The sequence below is a fragment of the Coregonus lavaretus genome (assembly GCF_964263955.1).
Source record: "Coregonus lavaretus genome assembly, chromosome: 26".
In the NCBI taxonomy this organism is placed as follows: domain Eukaryota; kingdom Metazoa; phylum Chordata; class Actinopteri; order Salmoniformes; family Salmonidae; genus Coregonus; species Coregonus lavaretus.
In genome coordinates, this window is record NC_140013.1 from 38,029,029 (window position 1) to 38,049,028 (window position 20,000).

At 44.3% G+C, this 20,000-nt stretch overlaps 1 protein-coding gene across 1 annotated transcript in view; it reads right to left on the reverse strand.

The window, feature by feature from the left end:
* Positions 1 to 1,122: 1,122 nt before the first annotated feature.
* Positions 1,123 to 20,000, reverse strand: part of LOC311102024 (cilia- and flagella-associated protein 337-like) — a gene marked incomplete at its 5' end in the record, with an annotated part of 21,712 nt that continues 2,834 nt past the window's right edge. The window contains 16 exons of the mRNA XM_084143243.1: positions 1,123 to 1,618; positions 1,784 to 1,927; positions 2,141 to 2,262; positions 2,473 to 2,681; positions 5,319 to 5,516; positions 5,637 to 5,824; positions 5,927 to 6,031; positions 6,116 to 6,217; positions 9,446 to 9,576; positions 9,688 to 9,765; positions 12,585 to 12,700; positions 13,478 to 13,642; positions 14,136 to 14,372; positions 14,515 to 14,663; positions 14,761 to 14,928; positions 19,913 to 20,000. The exon at positions 19,913 to 20,000 is cut by the window's right edge and continues 84 nt beyond it. Coding sequence (XP_083999369.1) covers positions 1,476 to 1,618; positions 1,784 to 1,927; positions 2,141 to 2,262; positions 2,473 to 2,681; positions 5,319 to 5,516; positions 5,637 to 5,824; positions 5,927 to 6,031; positions 6,116 to 6,217; positions 9,446 to 9,576; positions 9,688 to 9,765; positions 12,585 to 12,700; positions 13,478 to 13,642; positions 14,136 to 14,372; positions 14,515 to 14,663; positions 14,761 to 14,928; positions 19,913 to 20,000 — 2,343 coding nt within the window. The 3' untranslated portion in view covers positions 1,123 to 1,475. The remainder of the gene's footprint in view (positions 1,619 to 1,783; positions 1,928 to 2,140; positions 2,263 to 2,472; positions 2,682 to 5,318; positions 5,517 to 5,636; positions 5,825 to 5,926; positions 6,032 to 6,115; positions 6,218 to 9,445; positions 9,577 to 9,687; positions 9,766 to 12,584; positions 12,701 to 13,477; positions 13,643 to 14,135; positions 14,373 to 14,514; positions 14,664 to 14,760; positions 14,929 to 19,912) is intronic.

Sequence of the window (20,000 nt, forward strand, 5' to 3'; positions counted from 1 at the left end):
GTGTTGTTTTATGTGACCTCTGTTAGCAGATGATTGAGAATGGCTTTTATAATTACTGTCTCTTGTGCTTGTCTTTATTTGCTGAAAGGTTACGAGGTGGAGAAATGTGGCTGTCACAAAAAAGAGGATCTGAAGATAGTTAAGTCAAAGCTGAATAAAGACAAGGCCTCAAAGGGATTAACAAAAACATTGAAATATGTAATTGAATGTGTAATTAATTAATTCCACTAAAAAAAAATCTGCAATTACGTTTGTATAAGCGTATTATTTATTGTTTGATTATATAACTAAAGTTAGAAACTTGAGGAAATAACATGTGCATTAGTCTAGTAGTAACACATTACTGAATCAAGAAGATGTCAATAGTGATTCTGAATAGGCAACCAGCAGTAAACGTGTCAATTTTTAATAGTAATTCTAAAGGTTTTATGTAGGAAATGAAAAAGGATCAGAAGCAATTCAGTAGTGATCAGTAGTGACACAACACTACACACGTAAATGGCAGTACTAATTCAATAGTGATCCAGTAGGCATACAACAGTTATGTGTAGGCCTTTTATAGTAATTCAATAGTGAACATGTCGGAATTGAGTAGGAAATATGTAGTGTTCACAATTAGTGAAACGTCCCAATTTATCATTAAATTACAACATAAACCACTACTGTCTTACTCCACATCTCAGTAGCAATCAGGTAGTAAAACCAGTAGGTTATGTGTAGATATTGTGTAGTAGTAATGAGTAGTAAAACCAGTAGGTTATGTGTATATCTTGTGTAGTAGTAATGAGTAGTAAAACCAGTAGGTTATGTGTATATCTTGTGTAGTAGTAATGAGTAGTAAAACCAGTAGGTTATGTGTAGATATTGTGTAGTAGTAATGAGTAGTAAAACCAGTAGGTTATGTGTAGATCTTGTGTAGTAGTGATGAGTAGTAAAACCAGTAGGTTATGTGTATATCTTGTGTAGTAGTAATGAGTAGCAATTCAGTAGTACTTTTTCATGAGGGGAAGTACATTTATATTACACTCTTGTCATTAGTCACATACAGAGAAATGCTAGGCCTATAAAATGCACCTAATTTAAAAACATAATATTCTGGTACAGGTTAACATTCACCTGAAATTAAACTGTAATTTAACAATATTTAATAAACATTACATTAGTGACACTGATAGAAGAAATAACACACTGTGAACACATCTTTTAAAAGCAGGAGTTTTCATGCCTACATGATCTTGAAAATGGCTTGATTGATCAGATTAAATTTTACAGTTATATAAAAAGTCATATTAAAACGTAACAATTTAACAATAACAATAACCATATCAACGATGCCTTCACTTGAAGGTTCCAGAGAAAGTTCAAGAGGAACTACCTTTTATTTATCTATAGAGAAAAAAAACTATGACTGATAAGTTTAAATCTGTCCTGCTAGGTCACAATTGTCTGTTCTCTGACACACCTGTCAGTCTCCCTCACCTGTCCTTCCTTCCACGCCCCCTGGCGTTGATCCGCTTCTCCCTGTTCCTCTGTTTCCTGGCTCCATGGATAGTCTTGTCCTCCCCATCCAGGAGCTCTTTAGGGAACAGACTCCGCTCGTCAAAGGCAGCCTTCACCACTGCATGAGGGCACAGAGAGGGAATAACATCCTGAAGCTAGTCAGACACAAAATAACAGACCTGTATTCTATCTTTCAACTATACATTATCTTAAAACGACTTATTAATCAAACTTTTGGTTTTATATTTTTGTTTCTTTTTATTCACACCAATAAGGGGCGTACCCTCACTGTTGGCCGGTATGGCTGGGTATATTGGGCTGGTATTGTCTCTATGGTTGAAGTAGCGGTGTGGGTGTGTGATAAACTCTGGCCTGGACAGCTCTCCTACAGACTGTACTTCTCCGATACGCAGCCCACTGAACGTACCTGCAGAGGGAGGGGACACACACTGACGACTGCAGATAAATATGTATGCACACAAACGCACAAACGCACACAAACGCACACACACACACACACACACACACACACACACACACACACACACACACACACACACACACGACTTCAGATAAGAGGAGAAAGGAAGGCTGGCAGGAGAATACAGGGAGGGAACCCATTAGCTGAGTCTGGACTTACCAACGTCAGTATTCAGTGGTGTCTCCCTATGGCCAGGTCGGCTGTCACTCACCCTAAGGCCCCGCCTCTCCTTGTAGCTCCGCCCCAAAACACTACTCGGAGGAAGACAGTCACCGGGAATACTACAGACACACACACACACACATCATGCAGACATCACAGTGAATTACTAGATGAAAGACATTATGTCATGTGTTGGTGTATGGCGAATATCTAGTTAGCTACAACCACTCTTTTGTCTCCAGTGGGATTTCTATCTGTGTACAGTATGTACAGAATGTATTACGATCATAAAGTTCAGACTGTCTTGTTGTGACACAGTGGGAACCTACATTGACCCCAGCTCCTCTCTCTCCAGGCCTGTGTCCTCTCCAGCCTCCTCTGTCTCCACTACTGCTCTGCTCTCTTCCCGCACCTTGAGGGGTTGGCTGTCCAGCTCAGGGTCTGTCCCACTGGGGCTCTGCGGCGACAATGTCCCCTCCCTGGGCTCTCCTTCTCCCCCTTGGACAGATCCAGGCCCGTCCAAACGCCAGTGCTCCTCCTAAAGATGTGTGTATGTGTGTGTGTGTGTGGGGGGGGGGGGGTTAAACTCAGTAAGCATCTTTTTACAAACAGACATCTTTTTACAAACACACTTCTAAACAGAGTTTAGTCCGGTTTCATTTCTAATTCATCAGCCACACACCTCCCACATACTGGACACACACTCAGTCAGAGTGATAATCACTGCCTACAACAGTGATGCCTACCAGAGTGATGCCTACCAGAGTGATGCCTACCAGAGTGATAATCACTGCCTACCTGAGTGATGCCTACCAGAGTAATGCCTACCAGAGTAATGCCTACCAGAGTGATGCCTACCAGAGTGATAATCACTGCCTACTAGAGTGATGCCACCAGAGTAATGCCTACCAGAATTATGCCTACCAGAGTGATAATCACTGCCTACCAGAGTGATGCCTACAACAGTGATGCCTACCAGAGTAATGCCTACCAGAATGATGCCTACCAGAGTGATAATCACTGCCTACCAGTGATGCCTACCAGAGTGATGCCTACCAGAGTGATAATCACTGCCTACCAGAGTGATGCCTACCAGAGTGATGCCTACTAGAGTGATGCCTACCAGAGTGATAATCACTGCCTACCAGAGTGATAATCACTGCCTACCAGAGTGATGCCTACCAGAGTGATAATCACTGCCTACCAGAGTGATGCCTACCGGAGTGATGCCTACAGAGTGATAATCACTGCCTACCAGAGTGATGCCTACCACTGCCTACCAGAGTGATGCCTACCAGAGTAATGCCTACCAGAGTGATAATCACTGTCTACCAGAGTGATGCCTACCAGAATAATGCCTACCAGAGTGATGCCTACCAGAGTGATAATCACTGCCTACCAGAGTGATGCCTACCAGATTGATAATCACTGCCTACCAGAGTGATGCCTACCAGATTGATAATTACTGCCTACCAGAGTGATAAACACTGCCTACCAGAGTGATGCCTACCAGAGTGATAATCACTGCCTACCAGAGTTCATAGGGTTACTGGGTGTGTAGATCAGTGGCGGTCTGTGCCGTTTAAGATGAGGGAGGACGATATTTTTCATGAGCATTACCTTATTTCTATTACAGCATGTTGGATGACTGTCATTCATATTCCATTCACCCAGTTCAATGTAACATTGATAGATTTAGGCTACTACATGATACTCAAAATTTCCCTATACCCATCATGAGGTTGCTACAACCTAGCTTATAAATGAAGGTTTACAACGTAGGTGTACAGGTTGAGATACATTTTAGTAATCAAGGTGACAGACAGTGACACATTCAATACCGCCTTGCACACTCTTGCCTGCATCTAGCTGATCTAGGGCGTAATCATTAGTCCAACAGTGGCAAATAAGAGTTTCTATTGTACAAATTCATGTTTATCCCCATTTCGTTACGTTTGTTTCCATTTAAGACACGTTTTTCAACAGAATCGGTAGAATGAATACACCCCTGATCACAAGCAAACTCAGTTCACTTTCATAGCAGCCACATACAAACAGCATGATCCCATTGATCGTTGTATAAAAACATTTGAAGCCAAACCTTCATATCATGACCGCTAACCACTACACACAGCCTACATTGTTGTCACCATAATAACGTCATAGTCAACATAGCTACTAGAACTAACGCGTTGGTAAACCCACTACAATCATGCAGTACAGTGTATATTCAGCAAGCAATTTAGCAGTTACACCGGCGGGCCCCGGTGGCAATAAATTAATAAAACCAAAAGCTTACCTTGACTTAGCTAGCTAGCTAACATAGCATCCCTCTCTGTTTGAACCAGGTGTTTGAGTAGGCTAAACTAGCTAGCTGCATTAGCTAGCTAAGTAAGTGAAAGTAAAAAAAATATATATATATATAGCTAGCTCTCGCTCTCGCTTCTTCATTTTTGAAGAAATTAAACTGTTCAACTATTGTCTTTCTCTCTATTTGAGTCAACTACTCACCACATGTTATACACTGCAGTGCTAGCTAGCTGTAGCTTATGCTTTCATTACTAGATTCATTCTCTGATCCTTTGATTGGGTGGACAACATGTCACAGGAGGCTGCTGAGGGGAGAACGGCTCATAATAATGGCCTTAACGGAGCAAATGGAATGGCATCAAACACATAGAAACCATGTGTTTGATACCATTCCACTAATTCCACTCCAGTCATTACCATGAGCCCGTTCTCCCCAATTAAGGTACCACCAACCTCCTGTGATGTCAGTTCATGCTGCAAGAGCAAGAGGACGTCCTCCGGTAGTTGTCATAATTACTGTGTAAGTCTATGGAAGGGGGTGAAACCACGAGCCTCCTAGGTTTTGTATTGAAGTCAAGGAGGACAGAAACTGTAGGATGCTACCCTACGGAGTGCTGTTGAGGATACTGTAGACCTTCATTGCAAAGTAGTGTGTTTTACTCAACTATTTTATATTTAGTATAGTTGTATCTAAAAAGGATATCCTTTTTTTATGTTTCACTATTTATTTTTATGAAATTCATTGAGGAGGATGGTCCTCCCCTTCCTCCTCTGAGGAGCCTCCACTGGTGTAGATGAGTACCTGTTACACACCTGTGACTGAGCACACACACACACACACATACACACACACACACACACACACCTGTCCGAACACGCCCACTGTGTCCCCAGGCAGGTAGCTGAGAGCTACGCTACAGTCTGCAGATGCTGAGAGGAGGAGGAGCCTGTCACCATGGAGACAAGTCTCCAGGTGAGTTACACAGTCCATGTGTGGGCGGAGTCTACCCAGCAGTTCTGGAGCCTCATTGGTCACTCCGTTGCTGGGCAGGAGGCAGTATTCCTAATGGACAGGCAGACAAACACACACACAGAACACCACAACAAATAATCACAGACCATTAAAGCAGCTAAACAGGAAACGTCTGGGGCTAGTATAAAGGTTTCTCTCTCCCTCTCCCACCTGTATGCCCCAGGTCTTCAGGGTTCCCTCCATGTCAGCAGTGACCAGGTATCGACCACAGGCGCTCATGGTCATGATGATGGAACCTGTGTCTTTATGAGCCATGAACACAGCAACCAGACCGCTCTGGACTGTGTTCCAGAACCGAACCAGACCAGAACCGCCACATGAGACCAGGTCCGCTCCACCTACCAAACAGAACGGGGCCAGTCAGTGACTAGAATAGTATAATAGAATACAATAGAATCACGTATCCTTTCACAGCAGTCTACAAAGACACCATCTCTCACCAGCGGTGGCCACGCCATTGCGTCCTGGCAGGAAGAAGAGTCTGGAGACGCCATCACTGCTCTCTGAGTCCTCCTCACCGTTTCCATTACACACTGATGATGAGTCTTGTGTAGAGTGTGGGGGTTAAGCAGTAGTACTTCTAGTAGTACGTTTGACAGGTGGTGTGTGAGTGTGTGTTTGGTTCTGACCTGTCTGAGCCTTGCTGCATTCTCTCTCAGGATCTGGACGGAGCTTTCTCAGGGCGTTCTCTGTGCTGTTGTTCCATACCGTGAGCTCCCCGTCATAACTTCCTGTCCACACAGAAAACAGGAAGCAAACAGGATATGCACATTACGAAATCTCTTCACTCTTTGCCAAACTTTCCAGAACCTTTCAGAATCATTTTCCTGAAGGTGCAGTGTGTCATGTTATGATTACACCTTCATAGCGCTTTACAAACAATACCACAACATATGTTCTTTCTGGGCCTGCCAACACTGATCTGAATACAGCATGATACAACATGGCTCCTCTGTGTGAGGTGAGGGTTCAGGAGGAGCTTATCTGAATACAGCATGATACAACATGGTTCCTCTTTGTGAGGTGAGGGTTCAGGAGGAGCTTATCTGAATACAGCATGATACAACATGGCTCCTCTGTGTGAGGTGAGGGTTCAGGAGGAGCTGATCTGAATACAGCATGATACAACATGGTTCCTCTTTGTGATGTGAGGGTTCAGGAGGAGCTGATCAGTAGGAGAGAGAAGGAGCAGTAGGAGGAGGAAGAGGAGGAGGGAGAGGAGGAGGAGGAAGAGGGAGAGAAGGAGGAGGAACATGAGGAGGTAGAGAAGGAGGAGGAGGAAGAGAAGGAGGAGGAAGATGAGGAGGAGGCAGAGAAGGAGGAGGAAGATGAGGAGGTAGAGAAGGAGGAGAAAGAGGAGGAAGAGAAGGAGGAGGAGGAAGAGAAGGAGGAGGAAGATGAGGAGGAAGAGGAGGGAGAGAAGGAGTAGTAGGAATGTGTGAGCAGTCTGAGAAGGTTTATGAGTGTTGCTCATTGAGGGAGCCCAATGCATTATTCATGCTGCCCAGGGGCCAGCTATATCCACTGACTGTTAGCACTGCCTCTCTCTCTCATGGTATCCTTATTTCTTTCTCTCGGTCTCTCTCTCAGTCTCCTGCAGTGTGCACAGACAGACTCCCAGGAGGCTCACAGCGTGGGAATCGGTAGAAGAGGAGAGAAGTGAGGGAGGGGAGAGACAGTTATAGAGAGAAAGAGGATGCTTCACTGCAGGTGAGCAGCACAGGCTAAAGAGAGAGTGACAGAGAGAGAAGAGGAAGATGAAGAGAGAGAAGAGGGGGAGGGAGAGAGAGAAGAGGGGGAGGGAGAGAGAGAGAGAGAGAAGAGAGAGAGAGAGAGAGGAGGGGGAGGGAGAGAGAGAGAGAGAGAGAGAGAGAGAGAGGCTAGAGGCTAGAAGCTAGAAGAATACCCCGTGGCTTGCAGACATAATGATATTACTCACCCACATGCTGTGCTCTAACATGTCTCCTGGATACATTACATCACTATACATGACTTAACATGAATACACTGAGTATACCAAACACTTATGGGCCATTCTTGACACACACGGGAAACTGTTGAGCATGAAAAACCCAGCAGCATTGCAGTTCTTGAAACATACCGGTGCGCCTACCTCGTTCGAAGGCACTTAAATCTTTTGTCTTGCCCATTCACCCTCTGAATGGCACACATACACAATGTCTCAAAATCCTTCTTTAACCTGTCTCCTACCCTTCATCTACACTGATTAAACAAGTGACATCAATAAGGGATCATAGCCTTCACCTGGATTCACCTGGTCAGTCTATGTCATGGAAAGAGCAGGTGTTCTTAATGTTTTGTATACTCAGCGTACATGGTCCTGGGCCCATATGCGTCATGCCCATCACATTTACATAAAGACATGCCTACAGACAGACCTAGTCAAACATATAAAAAGACACTACTTTGTAACACAAAACAATATGGAGGTTTAGGGCTTACTTTTCCAGCATTGTCAAGGCACTTATTATGTGGAGGGAAAAGTTTAAGTTTAAGAAGCTTTAATTACCTTGACTTCTTATGTCCCAAACCTCTTTTAGGTCAATTAGATGAGATGAGCAGGTGGATAGGGGAGACGGGAGGAAGAAGAGAGAGACTGCCTGCTTTAGGGGTGAAATACGGGGAGTGAAACGAAAGAGAGAGCAGTAAAGAGGGAGGAAGGCCGTGAGTGTCGGAGCGCGAGGAGCGGCCAAGCAAAGCGCTGCACAGAGTTTGAATATTGATGAGGAGAGTACAGTTCTCCTGCATTCTGATTCTCATGCACACATACGCAAAGATCCATACACACACACATACACAGACGTACGCACACACACACACCCTACTTCAGGCCTAAAAGGCAGACTACTCAGGTTAATTTTCCTCTCTGTCACACAGGGAGAGCTAATAAACATAACTTAATTTGGGAGAGAGAGAGGGAAGGAGAGAGAGAATGGAGAGAGTGGGTGAGAGAGCGACAGAGAGAGCGAGAGAACGAGATAAATATGTTTTGAAAGTATCTTGTCCTATCTTTCTGTTCCCAACTTTTCTAATCTAACAGAAACAGTCTGCTTTCCTTCCATTTCTATTTATATGTCCAAAGTCTTCTCTTATATTCTTCTAAATGTTCCCTCTCTGTTCTTTTCCTTTGCCTTGTACTCATCGCTGCAGTGAATCTTTCACAGAGTAGCCATTGTGCAAGATGAGTGTAGTCTGTGCTGTACCTCTCAACAGGAACATTGCCACCGTATCTCAGAACTATAGCTCTACAACTGTGCTAGTTTAGCTTTGTGAAGACATTTCTATCTATACAGTACACAGGAGAGATCCATTTCTGTTTCATGGAACAGTCTTCATAATAGACCAACCTTTCAGTCCTCTACACAGGAGAGGCCTCTCGATAGAGACGTGTGTATTCATAAGAAGAAGACCATTCTATAGTAATGGCCCCCAGATAAGCACCTGCATCTCAAAGCTCCCGATAAATCCTGAAGTGATGTTAATGGAAGATTAGTGCGGTTAACATTAAGGTTGATCTCCTAATCATTCTGATGGGTTATTCTCTGTGGGTAAGCATTAGTACTTAATGGTAGCCATGTTGAGCCTGAGTTCAGGCCTCCGCTGGGGGTGCTGTGTGCCTGTGGGCCTGACAGGCAGATATCGTGCATACACACACATACACACATTTGCACACGCACGCACGCACACACACACGCGCACACACACACACACAAAGCTCCCGAGCAGAGAGACCGTGGGAGCACAGTGCCTTTGATAACACCACTCACTTTAATCACCAGCTAATTGCTCCCAGATAGTTTTACTTCAGTGGATTTTTTCTCTATTTCTCTCCTTCTGTTGCTTGAGCGGGCAATCTTTCATTCTAATGGAAGTCCACACACACAGAGACACATACTGTACACACAAATGTACACACACACACAGACTCAAACACACACCTGTGACAAGGGTCTGAGGGGGCAGGAATGCGGCACACAGGACATAATCGCGGTGCTGAACTCCTCCCTTCCACTCAGAGGGCTGAACAAAGAACTGAGAGAACGAGTGCAGTCTGAACACTGTTAACATCCTGCAGAGAGAGAGAGAGAGAGAGAGAGAGAGAGAGAGAGAGAGAGAGAGAGAGAGAGAGAGAGAGAGAGAGAGAGAGAGAGAGTATGAGTATATTTGACTATGTACAGACTGCTGAACTCCTCCCTTCCACTCAGAGGGCTGAACAAAGAACTGAGAGAACGAGTGCAGTCTGAACACTGTTAACATCCTGCAGAGAGAGAGAGAGAGAGAGAGAGAGAGAGAGAGAGAGAGAGAGAGAGAGAGAGAGAGAGAGAGAGAGAGAGAGAGAGAGAGAGAGAGAGAGAGAGAGAGAGAGAGAGAGAGAGAGAGAGAGAGTATGAGTATCTTTGACTATGTACAGCCTTGCTATTGAGAAAGGCCATCTGCAGACCTGGCTCTCAAGAGAAGACAGGCTATGTGCACACTGCCCACAAAATGAGGTGGAAACTGAGCTGCACTTCCTAACCTCCTGCCAAATGTATGACCATATTAGAGACACATACTTCCCTCAGATTATACAGACCCACAAAGAATTTGAAAACAAATCCAATTTGGATAAACTCCCATATCTATTGGGTGAAATACCACAGTGTGTCATCACAGCAGCAACATTTGTGACCTGCTGCCACAAGAAAAGGGCAACCAGTGAAGAACAAACACCATTATAAATACAGCCTATATTTATGTTTATTTATTTTCCTTTCATACTTTAACTATTTGCACATCATTACAACACTGTATATATACACATAATATGACACTTGTCTATTATTTTTTTAATGTTGTTTACTGTTAATTTTTTTATTGTTTAATTCACTTTTGTTTATCATCTATTTCACTTGGTTTGGCAATGTAAACATATGTATCCCATGCCAATAAAGCCCCTTACATTGAATTGAATTGAGAACGAGTGAGAGATAGGTAAAGAGAGAGAGAGGGTCACTACTAGGACTGTTCCCTTCACTCTGTTATAACTGCTGTTACTAGCTATGCCAGGGAAAACCGGCCATTATCAGCTCAATGTTATGGATGTTTCCAAATGAATGTCAATAGAAAACAGCTACTTTGCTGTTATTCTGGCTGCAGAGGTCGTAACTGTGTTAGCCGTAGCTAGCTGGCTAGCTAGCAAGCAAGGGATAAGAACGTTGCCAGCGAGCATGGCAATGGAACATTTAGAATGAACAACTGGGTTGCGTCCATAAACATCAAATGAACGACTGGGTCGGGTCTCTAGCATTCAAAAGATGAGAAAGTATGAATTAGCATATTAAAGTTAAAATCTCAACGAAAAAAAGGTATTTATACCAGTAAATGTGTGCTTTCATATTATTTTCTTTGGCAACTGTGGTATAAGCGGGATAAACGCCTCCGTTTTGTACATTACCTAGGAAAAATGAACTCGGCAAAGGGACTTGGCAGTGTCTTCCATTATTTCCAAGGTAATGTACAGAACGTTGGCGTTTATCCCTTACTTATCACACTAACACACTGTTATAGCTAATGTTACTCCTGGGTGTTTCACTGCCAGAGACTCTCAACTGATGTGAAGGAAGGAAGAGAGATTCATTGGACACTGTGTTAACAAACCTCCAAACGAGCTTCAACGCCATACAACACTCCTTCAGTAGCCTCCAACTGCTCTTAAACACTAGTAAAACTAAATGCATGCTCTTCAATCGAACGCTGCTGGCACCCGCCCACCCGACTAGAATCACTACTCTCGACGGGTCTGACCTAGAGTATGTGGACAACTACAAATACCTAGGTGTCTGGTTAGACTGTAAACTCTCCTTCCAGACTCACATTAAGAATCTCCAATCCAAAGTTAAATCTAGAATTGGCTTCCTATTTCGCAACAAAGCCTCCTTCACTCATGCTGCCAAACATGCCCTCGTAAAACTGACTATCCTACCGATCCTTGACTTCGGCGATGTCATTTACAAAATAGCCTCCAACACTCTACTCAGCAAATTGGATGTAGTCTATCACAGTGCCATCCGTTTTGTCTCCAAAGCCCCATACACTACCCACCACTGTGACCTGTACGCTCTTGTTGGCTGGTCCTCACTACATGTTCGTCGTCAAACCCACTGGCTCCAGGCCATCTATAAATCACTGCTAGGCAAATCCCCGCCTTATCTTAGCTCATTGGTCACCATAGCAGCACCCACCCATAGTCTGCGCTCCAGCAGGTATATCTCACTGGTCATCCCCAAAGCCAACACCTCCTTTGGCCGCCATTCCTTCCAGTTCTCTGCTGCCAATGACTGGAACGAATTGCAAAAATCTCTGAAGCTGGAGACTCTTATCTCCCTCACTAACTTTAAGCATCAGTTGTCAGAGCACCTTACCGATCACTGCACCTGTACACAGCCCATCTGAAATTAGCCCACCCAACTACCTCATCCCTATATTGTTATTTATTTTGCTCATTTGTACCCCAGTATCTCTATTTGCACATAATCTCTTACACATCTAGCATTCCAGTGTTAATACTAATTGTATTATTTTGCACTATAGCCTATGTATTGCCTTACCTCCATAACTTGCTACATTTGCACACACTGTATATATATTTTCTGTTGTATTTTTTGACTTTATGTTTTTTTACCCCATATGTAACTCTGTGTTGTTGTTTTTATCGCACTGCTTTGCTTTATCTTGGCCAGGTCACAGTTGTAAATGAGAACTTGTTCTCAACTGGCTTACCTGGTTAAATAAAGGTGAAATATATATATATTTTTTTTAAGAGATGAACCAGCAGACAGACACACAACCACTGACAGACAGACAGACAACCACTGACAGACAGACAGACAGACAGACAGACAGACAGACACGACAGACAGACACAACGACAGACAGACAGACACAACGACAGACAGACAGACAGACACAACGACAGACAGACAGACACAACGACAGACAGACAGACAGACAGACAGACAGACAGACAGACAGACAGACAGACAGACAGACAGACTGTTGAATGTGCCGATCTTAGGTCTTAGGGACACACACTCATACCTCTCCCAGCCCATGACCAGCACGGTTCTCTTCAGCACCAGAACCTGGGAGATGTCCACGGCCTGGTCCCGGCCCGCATTCAGCCTGTGGTGGCAGTGACCGTTAAAGTCCCAGATCTAGAACCGCACAGAACTACACAGTTAGAACCGCACAGTTACAACCACACAGCCAGAACCACACAGTTAGTAACACAGAACCACACAGTTAGAACCAATAAATACAGATCTAGAACCTAGAACAGACACCCCATCAAATTGACACCACCAGGTTAACATCGAAACAAAGATTCAAGGAGACAGAAACATTTACCACTGGGACAGACAGACAGACAGACAGACAGACAGACAGACAGACAGACAGACAGACAGACAGACACACACTCCCCTGGGGGGTTCGGACACAACCACAAGTAAACACAGCCGGTAGTCAGCTGACCAGAAAGCTCCTGACACAACAGAAACACTAGCAGAGAAGATTAAACACGTTTCACAGAGAGTCAAATGTCAGATAGCCTCCGCCCAACACTGCTTCTGCTGCCTCAAACCTCCACATGTTAGGGGTCACACTCACTGGACTCAATCAACAAACAGTCTCACAACACAATTCTATTGTAATGTATTCTATTTCACCCAATTCTTCCATTTCAAAACAACTTAGGCAACATATTAAGGTCCCTTCTATTGAAGATATATTATTAAACATTTGTTATATGGATATGTATGTATCTGTGGATGTAGCTATGGTTATTGTATGCATTAGTTGCACCTATATATTTTACACAATGATCCCTGCAGAGCGCCCTACAAAATTGGAATGGAACAATATTAATATCTTAGTGTTTATATATTTCATGCTTATGGGGACTGCCTACGTTAATTAATGTAATGAGTGACCTTGACTACTCCGTCTGTGCCGGCGGTGAACAGGCGTGTCTGTGTCCCGTCCAACGCCATGGTGGAGATCTCAGCATCACCATGACAACGGTGGAACTGCTTGACCTTCTGACCTGTGTCCACCAGCCAACAGATCACTGAGGAGCCAGAGTCACTGCTGATCACCTGAGAAACAGAGAGTGTGGGGGGGGGGGGGGGGGGGGGAGAGGTGGGGAGACAGAGAGAGCGAGAGAGGGGGAGTTGTGGGAGAGGAGAGGGATGTGGGGGAGTTGTGGGGGAGGGAGAGGAGAGAGAGCGAGAGTGAGAGGGATGTGGGGGAGTTGTGGGAGAGGGAGAGGAGAGAGAGCGAGAGTGAGAGGGATGTGGGGGAGTTGTGGGAGAGGGAGAGGAGAGAGAGCGAGAGTGAGAGGGATGTGGGGGAGTTGTGGGAGAGAGAGAGAGAGAGAGAGCGAGAGTGAGAGGGATGTGGGGGAGTTGTAGGAGAGAGAGCGAGAGTGAGAGGGATGTGGGGGAGTTGTGGGAGAGAGAGAGAGAGAGAGAGAGAGAGAGAGAGAGAGAGAGAGAGAGAGAGAGAGAGAGAGAGATGGGGGAGAGAAAGAGCATTATCATGGTTCCTGTGTAGATGTAGGTGACTGTGCATGTGTTCCTGTGTGTGTACCTGTCTGAACAGGCTGCTATAGAGGACACAGGTGACAGGGTTCTCATGGCTGGTGACTCTCCTCCCCTCCTCTCTCTTGGCTTCCATGAGGATGAGCAGACTGTTGAAGGAGAGGAGGAGGCGTGAGCGCTCCTCATGAAGGAACAACAGAGTGTGACACTCCTCCTGTGTCTTGGGGAAGATGCCGGCGATACGCTGAATACACAGCTGACTAGCTACATCCCACAACCTCAGCACCTGAGAGAAGAGAGAGAGAGTTGTCTTAAAGTCTTCAACATGCATGAAGAAATAAGTCTCATCTTTATCATTTAGATTAAGGCATACTTCATTTAATGCATGTCTACGACACATAACAACTCCTCTTCTCCTTCTCTGTCACCTTGTCCTTGGAGAAGCTGATCAGTTGTTTCTTGCCCACTAAGAAGCGTACGGCGGTAACACTGCTCATGTGACCTCTGAGTACACCCACTGGTTTAGAGATCACATAGGGGTTCCACAGCAACACCTTGTTGTCTATACCTGCGGTGGCTGCAACCAATCAGAGAGAAGGATGTTAGTGCTGGCAGTGGTTACAACCAATGAGAAGTAAGGATAGATATTAGAACTTGGTAGGACTTGTCAGTACCTATCAGATTCATCCCAGGGTGGTGGTCCAGGTCATTGGTTCCTTTCTCCGTGTGGAAGGCGGTGACTCTGAGGGGCTCGCCCTCTCTCTCCCTCCAGCCAATCACCATGCTGCTGTGGGGGCTGGTGCTGCACGACAACAACGCGTCCAAAGAGCCCAGGAAACGCACTGCAGGAAACAGGAAGTACAGGAGTAGGATGAGGTGTTTTATGAATGTAAAGAGGTGAGTAAAGAGAAAAGGAGTGGATGAAGGTGAGGAGAGAGGGGGAAGATAAGTTAGATGAGTGGATAACAAGCTAGATACACTGCATTCGGAAAGTATTCAGACCCCTTGACTTTTTCCACATTTTGTTACGTTACAGCCTTATTCTAAAATTGATTAAATTGTTTTTTTCCCTCATCAATCTACACACAATACCCCATAATGACAAAGCAAAAACAGGTTTTTAGAAATTTTTGCAAATGTATAAAAAAACAAAACAGAAATATCACATTTAATAACTATTCAAAATTGAAGGCCTTCAAAATTGTCAGACTCCAGCCACCCTAGTCATAGACTGTTCTCTCTGCTACCGCACGGCAAGCGGTACCGGAGTGCCAAGTCTAGGTCCAAAAGACTTCTCAACAGCTTCTACCCCCAAGCCATAAGACTCCTGAACAGCTAATCATGGCTACCCGGACTATTTGCACTGACCCCCCACCCCATCCTTTTTACGCTGCTGCTACTCTGTTAAGTATTTATGCATAGTCACTTTAACTCTACCCACATGTACATATTACCTCAACTACCTCAACTAGCCGGTGCCCCCGCACATTGACTCTGCAACGGTACCCCCCTGTATATATAGCCTCCCTACTGTCACTTTATTTTACTTCTGCTCTTTTTTTTCTCAACACTTTTTTTTTGTTGTTGTTTTATTTTTACTTTTTTTGTTTAAAATAAATGCACTGTTGGTTAAGGGCTGTAAGTAAGCATTTCACTGTAATGTCTGCACCTGTTGTATTCGGCGCATGTGACCAATAAAATTTGATTTGATTTGATATTCAGACCCTTTACTCAGTACTTTGTTGAAGCACCTTTGTCAGCGATTACAGCCTCGAGTCTTCTTGGGTATGACGCTACAAGCTTGGCACACCTGTATTTGGGGAGTTTCTCCCATTCTTCTCTGCAGATCCTCTCAAGCCACTCAAGGACATTCAGAGACTTGTCCCGAAGCCACTCCTGCGTTGTCTTGGCTGTGTGCATAGGGTCGTTGTTCTGTTGGAAGGTGAACCTTCGCCCCGGTCTGAGGTCCTGAGTGCTCTGGAGCAGGTTTTCATCAAGGATCTCTCTGTACTTTGCTCAATTCATCTTTCCCTCGATCCTGACTAGTCTCCCAGACCCTGCCACTAAAAAACATCCCCACAGCATGATGCTGCCACCACCATGCTTCACCGTAGGGATGGTGCCAGGTTTCCTCCAGACGTGACGCTTGCCATTCAGGCCAAAGAGTTCAATCTTGGTTGCATCAGACCAGAGAATCTTGTTTCTCCTGGTCTGAGAGTCCTTTAGGTGCCTTTTGGCAAAATCCAAGTCGGCTGTCATGTGCCTTTTACTGAGGAGTGGCTTCCGTCTGGCCACTCTACTATAAAGGCCTGATTGGTGGAGTGCTGCAGAGATGGTTGTCCTTCTGGAAGGTTCTCCCATCTCCACAGAGGAACTCTGGAGCTCTGTCAGAGTGACCATTGGGTTCTTGGTCACCTCCCTGACTAAGGCCCTTCTCCCCTGACTGCTCAGTTTGGCCAGGCAGCCAGCTCTAGGAAGATTATTGGTGGTTCCAAACGGTGTTCTTGGGGACCTTCAATGCTGCAGACATTTTTTGGTACCCTTCCCCAGATCTGTGCCTCGACACAATCCTGTCTCGGAGCTCTACGGAAAATTCCTTTGATCTCATGGCTTGGTTTTTGCTCTGACATGCACTGTCAACTGTGGGACCTTATATAGACAGGTGTGTGCCTTTCCAAACCATGTCCAATCAATTGAATTTACCACAGGTGTACTCCAATCAAGTTGAAAAAACATCAAGGATGACCAATGGAAACGGGATGCACCTGAGCTCAATTTCGAGTCTCATAGCAAAGGGTCTGAATACTTATGTAAATAAGGTATTTCTGTTTTTGTATAAATTTGCAAACATTTCTAAAATCCTGTTTTGCTTTGTCATTATGGGATATTGTGTATAGATTGATGAGGGGGAAAAAGTATTTAATCAATTTTAGAATGAGGCTGTAACGTAACAAAATGTGGAAAAGGGGAATGGGTCTGAATACTTTCCGAAGGCGCTGTATATTGACTAAGCTGCCCTACACACAGAGAGAGGAGAGCTTTGAAATGTCAGTAAGTCCCGTTCTTTTGTGGCTGACATACAAACACACATAGACACACTCACACAGGTCTACTGTCAGACCCAGTGTGTCATTTCAGGAACAGGAGGGTTGAGGATCATCATGATTCTCTCCATAACATGTCATTGTTCTTTTCACAGGCAGGGTTCAGTTAGAGTTTGTGCTCTGTTGACTGTGAGAAGTCATGCGGCATCCATCTATCTATCCCTCCACACACACACACACACACACACACACACAGCCAGTAAAATGTAAATGAGCTAACCCTTTTTAGGTTCCCCTGTCATCTCCTCTGTTCCCTTTTGTTGAGCTTTATTGTTTGTTGTTGTTGTTGTTGTTGTTGTTTACTTGACAACCAGCGTCACAACACTTTATAACGCGGTCATAACCATGTCATAACGGCAGACATAACTTGTCATAACCTGTCGTAATATGGTCATAACACTGTCATGTCACCTGTTGTGACATATATTGTGTTATTTTATGGCTGGTTATGACACCTACATAAGAGTGTAAAAACCCACGAAACCTACCACACAAGGCAAACCATTCCATTACACCATAGCCTACATGTCAACAGTATGTTTATGTTGTATAAAAATTTTCTGAAATTGACCATATTCAATTATCATTGTAATTGTGCACATATTGATGTCAGACATGCACCTAACCCAGTGCTCTGTTGCTGATGACTGGGATATCAGGAGCAGGACAAGACACCCTCTTTATGACTGATGACTGACATAAGGGCATGTACGTGATAGGCCTATCTGGCTTATGTGATTATGATGGTCATACTGCTTCTTGACAGTGTCAGAAAGTGTATTTTCTTAGTCCCAAGTAAAGTGACACAGGATGGTCATAATGCTTCATGACAGTGTCATAAAGTGTATTTTCTACAAGTTATTTAAATAAGATGAGAAAAATGTGCCTGTAAAGAATTCATTACAACAACATTGGATTTAAGAAACAAACTTTAAACCGAAAGGACACTTCTTGGCAGGGAAAAAAGTAATTTGAATAAATGTGGGTTTTGACACGCTTATGTAGTTGTCAGAACCAGCCATAAAATAACGCAATATATGTCACAACAGGTGTAAATATATGCGTCATGACAGTGTTATGACCATATTATGACAGGTTATGACAAGTTATGTCAGCTGTTATGTGTTATGACATGGTTATGACGTGTTATGATGTGTTATGACATGTTACTACATGGTTATGATGTGTTATGACATGGTTACGACGTGTTATGACATGGTTACGACGTGTTATGACATGTTATGATGTGTTAGGACATGGTTATGATGTGTTAGGACATGGTTATGACGTGTTAGGACATGGTTATGACGTGTTAGGACATGGTTATGACGTGTTATGATGTGTTATGACATGTTACTACATGGTTATGATGTGTTAGGACATGGTTACGACGTGTTAGGACATGGTTATGATGTGTTAGGACATGGTTATGATGTGTTATGATGTGTTATGACATGTTACTACATGGTTATGATGTGTTAGGACATGGTTACGACGTGTTAGGACATGGTTACGATGTGTTATGATGTGTTATGACGTGTTAGGACATGGTTATGATGTGTTATGATGTGTTAGGACATGGTTATGATGTGTTAGGACATGGTTATGATGTGTTATGACGTGTTAGGACATGGTTATGACGTGTTAGGACATGGTTATGACGTGTTAGGACATGGTTATGACGTGTTAGGACATGGTTATGACGTGTTAGGACATGGTTACGACGTGTTAGGACATGGTTATGACGTGTTAGGACATGGTTATGACGTGTTAGGACATGGTTACGACGTGTTAGGACATGGTTATGACGTGTTAGGACATGGTTACGACGTGTTAGGACATGGTTATGACGTGTTAGGACATGGTTATGACGTGTTAGGACATGGTTATGACGTGTTGACGCTGTTGTTTATTCTAACTTTTGTTCTTGTTATCTCCCATGTGAGGATGACCCCCTCAGCAGAGCTTTGTGTGTGTGTGTGTGTGTGTTTGTATGTGTGTGTGTGTGTGTGTGCGTGTGTTTAAAGGGTAAGAGGCTATATCCTGAATCACCTAATTGGTGATCTGTCTACTCTGTGTATGTGTGTGTTTATGTATAGACTAGGAGCATGAGGGGGCCTGTGGACGCGTGACCCATTGTGTTTCCATGACACTGCAGAACCCGTAACCGCGGTGACAGGTTGAGTAAGCGCTGAGGATGGCTGTCACCCCAGGTGCTAAGGTGAGTGTGTCTGTGGACGGACCAACGTTCAGGGTGACACCGTGTGTGTGTTTGTAATGGCAAGTGCCAAGGTGTGTGTGATGTCCACATGTCATCCGGACACAGGGATGAAATCAGGTTGATATTATCCTCCTAGCTAGTTATTCAGACAGTGGTGCTGACATTCTGACTCTAAACTGAGAAGTGGTGAGGCATCACTTTAACTCCTGCAGTAAGCACTTTACCAACCAAGCTAATTTGCATATTAATTGATAGTGGTGTACTTCAAAGAGCCTGGGGTTATGCAAGTCAACAGAAAGCAGTCTGGGAAATGTCAACCAGCAACACCGACATGTTAATCAATGGGCCTGTCAGCTAATTAATCAGAAGTGTACTTGTGTTTGTAAGAGGGTGTGTGTTGGTGTGGACATGTTGTTTGGTGGTCATTGACACCCACCAACAGTACAAAGCCACTCAGGTCAGAAGGACAAAGGATGAGATGTATTTTGGGACAGAGCTCACCTCTGCGTACCCAGGCGTGTCCGTGAGCTCGGTGTCCGAGTGTGTAGCAGCAGCGATGGCGACCTTGAACTAGCTCCTCCCACTTGAT